This window comes from Poecilia formosa, unplaced genomic scaffold (assembly GCF_000485575.1).
Source record: "Poecilia formosa unplaced genomic scaffold, Poecilia_formosa-5.1.2 Scaffold102, whole genome shotgun sequence".
In the NCBI taxonomy this organism is placed as follows: Eukaryota; Metazoa; Chordata; class Actinopteri; order Cyprinodontiformes; family Poeciliidae; genus Poecilia; species Poecilia formosa.
In genome coordinates this window covers 1237056-1250411 of record NW_006800041.1, presented here as the reverse complement: position 1 = coordinate 1250411, position 13356 = coordinate 1237056, and the positions used below count along the sequence as shown (strand labels likewise).

At 36.2% G+C, this 13356-nt stretch overlaps 1 protein-coding gene across 1 annotated transcript; it reads right to left on the bottom strand.

Moving 5' to 3' along the window:
* Nucleotides 1–15: 15 nt before the first annotated feature.
* LOC103142835 (nuclear receptor-binding protein-like) lies at nucleotides 16–13296 on the bottom strand. The gene is made up of 18 exons (XM_007559095.2): nucleotides 12996–13296; nucleotides 12433–12828; nucleotides 10898–11020; nucleotides 10658–10759; nucleotides 10473–10562; nucleotides 10256–10296; nucleotides 10053–10147; nucleotides 8603–8686; nucleotides 8373–8431; nucleotides 8197–8295; nucleotides 7952–8084; nucleotides 7386–7476; nucleotides 6957–7007; nucleotides 6351–6486; nucleotides 6198–6251; nucleotides 6038–6101; nucleotides 2569–2624; nucleotides 16–1894 (listed from the first exon to the last, which is right to left on the bottom strand). Exons 2-18 carry the CDS (start codon nucleotides 12658–12660, stop codon nucleotides 1835–1837), a joined length of 1566 nt encoding a protein of 521 aa, XP_007559157.1. The 5' UTR covers nucleotides 12661–12828; nucleotides 12996–13296; the 3' UTR covers nucleotides 16–1834.
* Nucleotides 13297–13356: the final 60 nt, after the last annotated feature.

Here is a 13356-nt window from a genome sequence, read left to right as displayed (position 1 = left end):
TAATCCCAGAATTAGAAAGCAGAGAGTGATCAATCCATTTATTTGAAAGAACTCGCGCATCAAAAAGGCACACGTTTACTGACATTTGTGTCAAAACACAATTCATAAAAACACCTAAATACAACCAAAAGCTCACATCATGGAGTAACAGACTAAAGCTGTCAAATGTGTTTGATTATTTAATAACCAGTTTTATCACCTCTACTGAATGGGGTTTAGGAGGAGGAGAGTTAAGCAGGCTGCAGAGAGTCGATGTGAAGCCTGGTGGTCGCACTGGTTGGTCTGAACCCCTTCTGTGCTCTGAGGTGGTCCGTTTACATTCCCCCGCTTGACTCGAGCTACTCTTACAAAAATACAATTCCAGAAGTTCACAAAGGGCAAGAATAATAGAAATCACATAAACGATGAACTAAGATCGACTGCATACAGCATGGAGCAGACTGTGACCATAATAAGTTTGAAACAGGGAATGTTTTAATAATTAAAACAGAGTTAAAAAATACCAGTGATATACCAGTGATATAGGATATGTGAATTATGTAACCAAAAGTTTAACAGAAACAAAAAAAGAAAAATTGCTGTACTTCTTTGCAGTATGCTCAGTGTTGAGAAATATTTTACCGTTTTAGAAAAAGAAGTAAAGAGTCGGGAGGCAAATTTAGTAAAAAACCCGATACGAATTCCCTGATCTCAATTTAGGTCGAACCATGATCTATACAACATGAAATACGTGTAATTCTTTTAAAACTGAGGATGACAACACCAACACCAAGCTCTAGTTGCACCCAATAAATAAACATATTTTGTTGGCTCAGACCCTCGATGGGGCGGCTGTGTAAGGAAAAGGAAAAAACACTTGGAATAAAGTACCTGTTTCTCCAACAAAACACACCGATCAACCAAAGACGTTTCTTTAAACAAATTACTACACCAAACTTCAGTACACACATTCCACTGAAATCTAAAGGCAAAGTAACTGGTCAACTCAGACAGCAGCAACTGTAAACAGAAGAAAACTAAAAATGCATACACATATGTATAAAAAAGGACCTGAAAGCATTTTGACAGATGGAAAAACATATATAAATATAAAAAACAAACTAATTCACAGTACCTCAAAGTAAGCAAGTAATGTATTTTCAAAAAGTAAAACACCATAATTGCACTTACTTTGTTTCTTTAATAAAGCGGTTAACCAAAAATCTTCTCAGATATAACTTAGAAGGCAACAGCTTGATCAGAGAAAGCACAAAAAACTGAGAATGATATGAAAGGAAGAAAACGTTAAGCGAAACATAACGGGAACATATAAAAAAAAAGAATGAGGAATTAGAAAGGAGTAGCCTGGCTCTTTCTTTTCTTCTTTTGTGCATGGAAAGGCAATACTAGTCTGTAGGGAAACTACAGTTTGCTGATTGTCAGTGGGTCCGGATGCTGCCGTTGAAACATAAACGTGACAACACCAGCAGGTTGGTGAAGGAGACATTCGGACATCCCAGGCGGTTCAGACCAACTCCTCCGAAGGAACAAACAAACGAGGCAGCTCCTCATGTAAACAAAGCACACTTAAAGAAAGCACTGGTTTAAAGGGTTCCCAGCCTGGGACACGTTCCCTTAGCAGTTATTACACAACCTAGAGTCAAATAGAAAGTTCACAGCTGCTGGTTTCTATGGGGCCGTCTGGCTTTACGTTGGATATTTTGTGCATTTGGAATATATTTTTTCTTTTATGTCTTGATGTGAGGGATCCTTCCCCGTTTTGGTCACATAATCACCCAAAGCTCCTTGGAAAGACCTGCTAACAAGGCTGAAGACGAACTCCGGATTATTTGTGCTACTGGAGAGCCTGGCTGAATGTTTCTTCAAGCAGAGAGGATATTTTTATTTGGTCCACCTGTAGAGAGCAAGAATAGGTTTTAAATAAATGAAAACACACAAATAAAAACTACAAGAAAATGATTTTTAAGAACCAGAAATATATAAATATTAAAAAACATGAAACTGATGTTGTCGTTTAAGCAAAAGAAAAATCTGAAACAGGCCAATTAAAACAGGAAGCGGTTAAATAAACTGATGATTTCAGACATAAAGGATATGTCAGGCGGATTTTAGATCAATGATTGGGAACAGAAAAATAATGAGTGAGATCAGAAACACAACCGTTATTTATTGTTTTTTGTATATTTGCCAAAGAAAAGTATTATTATTTTTGTAACACAACTCAAACAGAAAGCTGTACAAATGATGATATAAACAATATAGTTAGGAATTAGTCCAGTTAAACAAATAAGCTATTTTGTCATCACATTATGGCGTTTGTAATTTTCTCTGCTTTCGACACATTTAAAGAACATTTTCGGCCTGATATCTTCCCTGATTTCCCACAAACACACAACCAAACAGGCTCCATGACAATAAGAGTCACTGTTTCCCACTGATTCTCAGCGGTTATAATGTTATGACAGAGGCACTAAATACATTAAATGCTATAGAGTTTTTCTTCTGCATCAGGAGCTTTTAGTGAAGCTGGTTAGCAGTGCACGTCCTGCTGCGGCGTCACACACTCACCTCGCTGATCAAGCCCAGCTGCACCAACTCTCCAGCTAAATCTTCAATACTTTCATCTGAAACACAGAGCAGCAGTTAGTGACGGGAAACGAAGGCGAAACCATTTCAACACCAACCAAGTTAAACTGCAGCAACACGATGATGAGCTCATGACGCTTTTTATACTTGAAGGATCTGCACGTTTAAGTTGAAACATTTAAATAATTATCTCTGGATTTACTGTTGTAGGTTTGCATTTCCAGCTTTATTCAAACTTGATTGCTGAACGGTGGCGTTTTTGGGCCTTAATATTACTGCTTTAATGAGCTACATGTTTTAAGACGTTTATGGAAGTGTGTCCTCCCCATGTTTTAAACCACGTGGTCTGGGGGCCAAATCCGGCCCGCTATAAGCTTTAATGTGGCCCTCTATGTAGGAGGACATAAATAAAACTTTTAAGACAATAGCTGCGTACTTACATATTTTTTATTATTCAAATCAACAAATCAAATTCGCACTATCAAATTAAATTAATGCGTAAAGATGTGCAACATTATTTAAATTTAAAAAGTTCTCATTGATTAGTATTTTATCTGTTTGTTAATGGGTAGTTTGATAAATAAGTCCTGCCACAACCATTTATAATCTGGATATGGTCTGAAAAATGACAATGAGTCTGACAATAAAATGTACATGATGGAAAACAAAACTACTAAAAATAACAGTGAAGTCTTTAAATAATAATAAAAAAACACAATGTGTAAAACTGCTGCAAATGTGAAAATACTGAAATGCTGCAAAGTAGGTCAGATTTTTTTGATGACTTTTGATGCCTGCTTTATTCTACTTTTTATGTTTGCATCTCATAAATATTTTTGTTTTACCAAACTTAAAGTAAATTACTGAAAAACTTCAACACTGTTTTCTTGATGCCCAAATCTGAGGCAACTTGAATAAATAAACATAAATAAGTGGCTAAAAGCACTGGACAACAGCCAAAAAAAATAGTTTGGGGTTTTTCAATTGTTTTAAGGTAATTTTGATGTGCTGAATCCAAAAATCATATTGGTTTTGCTCAATAAGGTCAACTTTCTGAACTATGGATGCAACATGAGCATCAAAATGCATCTCACATCTGGATCGGTTTGCTGAGATTCTGAGATCAATTAGTGATGAGACGGAGAGATGAAGATGTAATGTTCAATTTACATGTTCTTACCCTTATCAGTGTTTAAATGATCAACTTACAGAAACCCAAGTTTAATTAATTAATACAATCTGCTAGAAACCATTTTTTTTCTCCTAAAACCTTTTTTGGATGAGAAATATTAACAGAAATGAACTGATGATGTCACAAAAATGTCATCAATTTAGTCAGAAGAATCAAATTAGAATAAAAGCCTGACTGAGAAAAATGGATGTCACTTTTGGATTCAGCAGTGCAAAATAGTCCTAATCCAGGTAACTTCCAAAAAATATATTTTTGTAACCCAGTGTTATTAATCTTGAACTCCAGAACCATAGCAGTGACTAAACTGAACCAGTGGGTGAAATCTGATTGGAGCAGTGATCGGCTGATAAGAGATCACTTCAGAATATCAACATCTTAGAGTGTTAGTGTGACTGATTAATGTGCGTGGCTGTAAGGACGTATCGAATCGCCGCGTGCGTGTCAGTGGAATTACGGAGTGAGAGTGCAAAGGACGACATGTGGAGAGAAACGAAGCCGGACACCAAATGACTGGGAGTGCGAGCGTAGATGCGAGACAGAGACATTAAAGGCTGGTAAGAGACGGGAAGAGGAGATGACAGCTGTCAGCTGGAGCCTCTCAGGGTCCTGACATTCTCCACACGGCTGCAGCGTCGCGCATGCCGACCATACCTGTCATACCTATGACAGAGCAGCAGACTCTACTGCCAACATTTCTCTTTCCAGTTGGATAATACTCTCCATATTGCAGCTTTTATCACAAGCAGTAACATACAAAAAGCAATCTGCTGAGGCACAGCTTTGAAAGATGTATGTTTTGAAGTGAATTTATTATATTTTTGATATATTATGTATTACATTTTAGAAATTTTTTAAGCAAATGGACTTAAGAAAGGGTCAAATTTTGTTACTTATGCTTTGATTATGAAATGTCCTGACACTGGGACTTCTCTACTTCTTATGAATAAAGAAGAAATCTGGTGCTCCATAAATCACTCTCCCTTCATATAAAGTTAATGTTTTAAATATAACGTGTAAAAATGAAAGATTTTTCCTTTGGTAGTCCAGAGAGTCCTATTCTTAGGAATCTGCTCAGTCTCCAATGACTTGACCTTTTCTACGACAGCAGTTCTGACCCGGTTATTTAAAGAATGAGAGACATTTTAACTCATAAACTGGGATCCAATAACTTGCTGCCAGCAAACATATTAATCACCACTTTAATCTTCCAGAGGAAATCTTATCATATTCATAATTTTATTATAAATCTGCTTTAGTGTTCAGCATTTTGTCTCATTGCAGCCACAAAAATATGTTTACTAATTGGGATGTTATGCAATAAACAACCACAATGAAATGTATAATTATGATGTGGAAGAACAAGATGTTTGGGGTTGTTGTCCTGCAGGAAGGTGAACCTCTGCTCTACCTACGCTGGTCTAATTGTTCTTATAGTTTGTACTAAACTATATGATATATTTTGATCAAGTAGAGGTTTCTTCTCATCAGCCTTCAACAGTCTGAGGGATGGATTACATATGCAGGCCACACTATTCAGATCTTTAATTGTTAAAAAAAACAAAAAACACATTCATCTTTTTTTTTTTTTTTTACCCACTGAGTTCCTTTAAATCAAAGCTAACAACCTGTTTGGTTAAATTTTATTTAATGATTATCTGGAACACTGATTAATTTTTATTACTTCTCTTTATTTTGCCACTTTAACATGTTTTGTTTGTTTGTTGTGTTTTTATCATGTAAAAACTTTGAACTGCCTTGTTGCTGAAATATAAACTTGACTTTAAGTTCTTGTTGCTGTAATGTGACAAAATACAGGACAGTATTCAAGGGACATGAATACTTTGTAAAGCAGATGAGTTAGTGGCTAAAGAAATTGTTTTGTAAATTTTACACCGCAGTGGCAATTACAAATAAAGTAAACTAACATGCACTCACTAGTTTTACAAGCTGTGTTGAATATGAATATAAACAAAGAACTAAAATTCAACATTTTCCTTTAATTTTTGGTAATTTTTTTTTGAAATTCTCACTTTTTTTTCCCTCCATGTTCAACCATAACAAACTTTAACCAGTGCAATTTTTTCTACGAATGAATTTCTGTTATTTATTTTGTTTTTAAATATCAAGAAGTTCTTGTGTAGTATGTGCTCGAAATCGTCTGTGAGCTGAAATATTAAAGAATGTAAGACGGCTGGATGGAAGAGCTGAAAGGTTGGACTCGGTTTTCTACATGTGGCGATGGTGAGAGTTTGATCTTACGAGGTAACATGTCGCAGCTTAGATGTCTGTTCAGTTTATCTTCCAGCTTCAGCAGTAATGTTAGCTAGATGGAGAGAAACAGAAAAACACAGGTTGATTTTTTTTTTTAATACACAGTAATAAATCAATAAAAACAAGATTGCTTAAAAAAAATACACACATGATATTTTGCTCCCTCCTCAACAGACTCCACGTTGCACTGCATCTGAACAACCTGCAGAAGGAAAAAGAAACATTGAAAGAAGAAGAAAAGATTCCTAAATCTACATTCAATGATTTTTGATAAACCATGTGCGTGTCAGGCTGAACTCACCCGCCGCGTCTCGAGCTCTGCAGGCTCAGGTGTGGGAGATTTGACCGAAGGAACGACAACGGGAGACGTGATTGTTTTTAGTCGAGTCTGCTGAGGACTGGGCACCCCGAACGCCGTCATCGGATAAATACCGTTCCTTATGATGTGGGAAAAACACAACAGAAAAAGACAATTTAAACAAGAAAAGAGAGATTTATGATACCTTGGTTCTAAATAAAGACCGTAGGATGGCTCGATACTGCCCCCTTGTGGCCAAAAAACAAAAGGCAGACTTTACGATCCAGAGTCATTTTTGCCCTCAATTCATCGACAAAAAACAGTTTAGAGCCATGAAATTTTTCTTAAAAATATCTACTTGAGCACATATTTTGAAAATAAAAAACAAAAACACCAATTTATTTCTATTTTTAAATGAAAAAAGAAAAGAAAAAACTTTTGAAGGAAAAAAAAAGATGGATACATTTCCTTCCAAGAGATATTTGTCAAAAATTATATTAAAAAAAGCATATATTTTGCAAATGTGAGAAAAATAGATCTAAAAATGTATTAATTGTAGTTTTTGGTGATTCTGTTGTGGAAGTTTTATGGGATTTTATGCAAACTCACCTCACATCCTCCAGGAATTTGTCAAGTTCTAAGGCAGGAAACTGGGACAACCTAGAAAAAAAAAAAAAAGAAAACTCAATGTGAGGGTAATATTGAAAATCAACTATGGTTCATTTTCAATAATAAAATCAACAATATCAAATTGAGTAAAAAAAAAAAAACGAAACTGGGATAACCAACATACTTCAAAAAAGATTTTTTTAACTGTGGTTATTCCTAATCAGTTTGCTGCAATTTGTTTTCTTTTTAATAAAATAAAATAGAAATAATGCAGTAACTGCACCAGATAACATTTGTTGTGACTCGGAGCCATTTAAGAAAACTAAACTGGACTGGACGTTGTGTCATAACGGGTACAGTTTTAAATTGCGTTGCATGTCACGGATGACAAACTTCCATCTGATTCTGAATGACATTTTCATCACTTACTTGAGTTGAACATCTTCTTTCGTAACGGCGATCACCAGATTGGGATCCAGCTTCTTCGTAATTTCCTCCAAGGCATTTTCAGGAATCATGTCTGGACAGAATAAAGAGAGAAAAATCACCACATGACTACAGCTAATGGTCTTAAACAACATTTATAGTGTCCATCCCCTGACTTATACTTTTCAATAATATTGCCTCTGATTTGCTTAGTGTTATTTTGTCTTCATGCAGGTAATGCTGATTAACCAGTGAATGGACCTGATGTCTTTACTAACACTTCACTTTGATATTAAAAGGGTTTTTTTTGTCAAAAAATCCCCCTAGATTTATCAATCTTTTTATTTGTAAAAGCAATAAAAAAAGGCAAAACACCCAAGAGGGTGAATACTTTTGACCAGGTTAAAGAGTAAAATCATCTGCTTTACCACAAAGTTCCTGATTGAGGCGAAATTAAAACTTCCTATTTCATGCAAATCATAAGTCATAAATCAGATACAACTGTACATACATGTGAAACTGTTGAGTTGATCTCAGTGTAAGTTTGTATGTGTGGATTCAGGACTCACGCTGGTAGCTGACAATGCAGTGTGCAGCCAATAGTTTTAATAGAGGCACTTCGAAGAGAGCCTGGTTAAACAGCAGCTCCCGGGCTGTAGGCCGCATGCTGGGATCACACGCAAGGCACTTTTGGATTAACTCCTAAAAATATACAAATATCTGATAAACATATTGTTTATGAAAACCAAATTTTAGACAGATCCCAAAATTATCATGCACAGACAGTGAAAAGCATTAAAACTCTGCGTTTTACCCTCTGGAGCGGGTCTTCCAGGAACTGTATGGCGTTGTCGATGGCTTCCTGAGAAATGTACGAGGAGTCTCCGTTGCTCTGGATTTCCAAAAGCGCCATCTGCAGCACAGCAACACAAGGTCACGTGTGGGAAACGGCTCAGGCGAAAACGTCACACGCTCTAGAAACCGTCTCACCTCTAAGGCACACATGCCGAACGAGTAGATGTCTACAGCCGTGGTGACGTCGTTGTCAGCTACAATAACAGAAACAATTAAAACAAAGCTTTCCCAGGAGTCTCATCACACTTCAGCTGTCACAACAGACGTTTTAAAAAAAACTGTCTACTCATCAGAGGCTTTAAAAGGATGCGATATCTTCAACGTCTCTTAAAATGAACACGGAGGAACAGTTTGGTGATACTTACCTCCATATTCAGGGGCAAGAAAGTGCAAGTTTTTCTGCTCCTCGTGGAACGTCTTCACATGGTTGTTAATGGTTTCTGGAGCAACTGCGAATTACAAAAGGTTACTTATTTTCGACTTCATCAAAAGGGAAAAAGATGTGAAGGAGAAAGAGGAAAGAAAATACACAGAAGAAGAAATTAGTTTTTGGTTAGTAAATGAACTCACACCAGGAGTAACAACCAAAATATTACTTGTGTAGAAAGACATCAAAACAAATCGGATTGTTGAAAAGTTTTGTGTAAGACAGTGGAATAAATACTGAACACAAAAAACACAGCAAAGACATAAAGAAAATAATAGCTCAAATTTGTCAGCATTTAGGAATCAGTACAATTAATATCATGTTCAGAATACTACACTTTATCCTCAAGAGGATTTTTAAAAATTTGTTGACAAGCTACTCAAGTCTAAGTTTACATGTTAGCAAATACAAGAAACCCCACAACCAATATAAAATTCATAAAAAAATATTTGCACAAGTATGAAATTATAATAGCAGTGTTTCCCCCAGTGCATTATAAGCCTGGCGGGCTACCAGGCTTTATTTGTGCCCCCACAAGGCTAAGCATTGCTTATTTATTTCTTCTTTTTTTTTTATGTTTGCATTTTTTAAGACTTTTTAGTAGGTGTTCAGGTATTAATCTTCCAATATTATCAAGTGATATTTTAAAATTTCCTGTCTTTTAAACATTTTTTAACTCAAAAACGCGGCGGGCTGCTGGATCAATGACGCCACGCGCCCAACCACCAGGCTTAGAAAGTTTTCCAGGGGCAAACCATGCATAGGAATTACAATTATCTAATACGTAAAGAATGTAATATCAGCTGGTTTTGTCTTGTTTGATGGGCTAGAAAAATGCTTATCATTAACAAAGTGTTACAGAAAATCATTATGGTTACAAATACTTAGAAAACTGGTCAATATCTCTACATTTTCCAGGGAGCACCGTTAGAGCCGAAGCATCTTAAATAAGTACAGGTTTTTGATACTCAATATTTAGTAGTTACTTGATTATGTATCAATTTAAAACTCTGTATGGATTATTTGTTTTTTTTAGTGACATCTGGTCTGAATTTCATATCAAACAGGCGTGATTTGAAATTTCTAAACTCTGCAGATGAAGTAGAAATTAAACGTTACACAACGGCAGAAAAATAAAATATTGAATACAGATATTGTTTCAGAGATTGTGGAGTGAATAAAAGAAAAATGTCATGGCAACAGTGTGAGAGAAGTTGATTTGACCAAAAACAAACAAATAAAAAAAGGGAAAGGCTACATGAGGTGTTAAAAATGTAATGTCCAGTTTATAAAAGTGAACTGAAAGTTTGAGCTCTCTTATTCATAATTTAGTATAATTTAACTCCCCCTATTTAAGCCTTTGGGATGAAACTGGTGTAATTTTATACCTGATCCAATCTTAATGAGCCCGTTGTGCTGAATGAAGACGGTGTCACAGGTAAGGTTGCCGTGAATGATAGGTGGGTCACATGAGTGGAGATAACTGTAAACCAAAGAGAGAAGATGAATAAATCCACCATTAAAAGCAAAGATCTGAAAACGATCATTAAGCTGGAAGTAAGTTTAGCAAAATGTCTGACACTAAACCGACCTGAGCGCAGACAGGATCTGTGTGCACCATCTCTTCCACGCCTGACGGAGCAAGAAGAAAGAAAGTTATGAGAAGATATTGTAGCTGCTTTTCAAGATGGGCTAAATAAACAGAGATTACACTCAAAATACAAAAATATATGCAATCAGTGCAATGCAGAATCATTCAGTTCAGTTTTGTTTATATTGCTCCAAGTCGCAACAAATTTTTCCTGTACCTTCTCATTCATACTTTTGTGGTTCTTCCTCGTCTTCTTGAGAAACTGCTTTAAGCTTCCAGATGACATGTACTCGGTGATAAAAATCACCTGCCAGAGAAAAGACATGTAAGGGAAGTGTAAATCTTTAAGAAACTGTTTATCTACTAGAAAAAAGCAAGTGTGTTAAACGACGCAAGACTCACCCTGGCTCTGGTGTCCTTTGTGTCAGCCCAGTACGTATGAAACTTGACGATATTGGCATGTTCCAAATGAATAAGGTTATCAAATACAGCCTTGACTTTCTCCTAAATCAATTCCAAAAATATAACAAAACATAAGGAAATAACTGAGAATGTGAGACATGTACATTTTCTTAATGGTGTCCAAGAAGAAATTAATAATATGCATATTTAACTGTTTTCTCTGTGATATCAGGCCTTTACCTCCAGCGGTTTGAAGTTCTTCCTCTCTGAAATCATGACTTCATTCCAAACTACTTCCACTCCCTCCTCTGTGTCCATGGCCAAATAAGCAGCGTCTATTCCCGGGACATTACGCTGATTGACCTGCGTTTACAGGGACCAAAAACTAAATATTAGATGAGGATTAAAATACAGCACAGCTGATAATCTGTGGAGGATTAAAAAGAGAGTCTCTAATGAGTAAAAACTGAGAAGAGTGGATTTGCTGAAGGTCTGGTTGCTTTCACATTAATTTGGTGAAGTGTTGACATAAACACAAAGCATTTCATTTGTACATATTAGTTGATTACATTTAAAGGAGTTATTTTATTTTAACTCAAATTATGAATTAACCGTTTCCTGACGTCTTTTGAAATGTAACAAGTTTGAAAACATTTCTCTTTTTTTTGCGGGATGAATTTTAAATAGTCCTGCTGTTAGGTCTGTTGACGACTAGAGTGAGGATTTACTGCATCGCTCGTCACTGCAATCACAATAAAAAGCTTAATTTATCATGACAAAGACAAATTAATGATGAAATAAATTTTGTTGCAATTATTACCCTTCCTACATTTTTCACTTTTGGTTCCATAATGGCACCAATAAATAATCAATACATTTGATAAATGCAGTTCCTGTGTGCAGTTGAGTGATTAAAAATCAAACTTTTTTATGTAAAAGGTTTTCTGAAGAAACCTATTTCAACAAAGAAATGTTTTTAAAAGCAGTTTTTGTGTTTGTGATGTAGTTTCCTAAGAAAGTTTACAAAGAGGCTTGAAATACTTCCTTTCATTTTTATTGTTGTCACAATAATACCACAATATATCGTGATAAAATTTAAAGTCTAACCTACCGACAGTATTTTTCCTAGTGGTATTTAAAAGGAATTTAAAACTAGTTCAGAGAATTAGAGACATGCTGGGTCAGCAAATAGTGGCAGGCTTCTGGAAAACTCACTCAAAATACGGGCTGACATTTTCAACAAGAAATAATTACAGGCTGATGTTTACAGTTAGCGATGCTAACACAACCACAAGATGTTAAAAGCAACTTAAAGTGTCAACTTAGTTTGTAACACAAAGTGTTATTCAAATTCAGCTCCTAATATAGACACTTAAGGATCTTTCACAAAAAAAAAACTTGATTACAGCTCCTCTACAGGTAGTACATTAATGATTTAATAATCTAATTTATAGCAGTAAATCTGAGCTTTTCTCCTTTTAAATGTTACATTGGACAGTGGTAAATGCACTGAACAAATATTTTAATTAAAACAAAAATCTGTATCAGCAGTTCACGGCACTACAAAAATTGGTAATAAGTATCTGATTAGTGATATAATATTTATCGGTTCAGGTTTCTCTTTGCACAAAAATAAATTGTAATATTGTAAGTATTGCTGTATATATGCAGTTAGACAACCCCTGATTGACTACAGGGACTTTTAGACGAGTTTTTAATGAAACCCAAACTTTGGCTGAAACGGATGTGTGATGACCTGTGCTGCAAATAATCACCTCTTCTCGACGTTTCTGCCAGCGGCCACAGGGACTCTCCTCCAGGATCTCTGATTCATCTTCGCTCTCATCCTCATCCTCGGTCGCTGAGGTGGCCACGGGTTTCGGAGAAGCCACGGAGGAAGTAGTGGGTGTCTTATCTTGAGCCTGGGTTGAAGTCGGGGACAGGTTTCCTGCTGTAAACTCTGACTTCGCGTCTGTACCGGGTTTCTCCTCCGCCTCCGACATGACAGCAAACCTTATTCTAACGTGGCTGCGCTAGATTCCTGAGCCTGGCCGGAAGCAAGTGATGGAGTACCGCTGTGTCTTCTGCGCTCCCCTCGGGTGTTGAGTTAATCATGAATCCAGTTTATTTTAAATGGGCTGGACATCAATGAAAGGCTCGGAGAAGAAAAGCTGTCAACAACATCCAAAAAAGACGAGCTGTTAGAAGGCATGATAACTTTTAAAGGTCCTTTCACTTTTAAAACTAATTTAATTAAATTCTTAAGCGATGAAGACATTTATTAGTATTTGTTACTAATTTTGATTAATCAAAAGAGCAATCAAATTTGTTAGCTTACCTGCATGACACTGTTGGCTAAAAGTTCAGCCACACACTACTCTGCTAACTTTCCCCTGGCTAATAAGCTAGTGAAAGCCGAATAAACTACTTAGTTTTAACCACTATCCACACAAAAATAACTAATTAAAACCTTGAAGAGGACACACAAAACCCTCAAATAGCTAAAAACAGGTTCTAGTTACATGTTGACGAAAGCAGAAAAAAAATAGAGGTCTGAACAAAAAATGCTAGTTCGTCATAAAAATGTAGCATCTCAAGTCCCTTTCTGTGAGCCGGAGTGGGAGGGGCGGGGCGGGACTTGAGGAGCGCCTGTGTGCGCACAGAAAACGCAGCGCGCCGCTAGAGAACATCACGTACCG

Excerpts from the sequence above, each read along its gene's own strand:
- LOC103142835 (XM_007559095.2), bottom strand. The coding sequence starts at position 12,660 with ATGTCGGAGGCGGAGGAGAAACCCGGTACAGACGCGAAGTCAGAGTTT. Across the intron at positions 7,008-7,385 it reads AAAGAAGATGTTCAACTCAA|GTTGTCCCAGTTTCCTGCCT; the intron begins GTAAGTGATGAA and ends TTTTTTTTCTAG. Across the intron at positions 6,487-6,956 it reads AAATTCCTGGAGGATGTGAG|GAACGGTATTTATCCGATGA; the intron begins GTGAGTTTGCAT and ends CCACATCATAAG.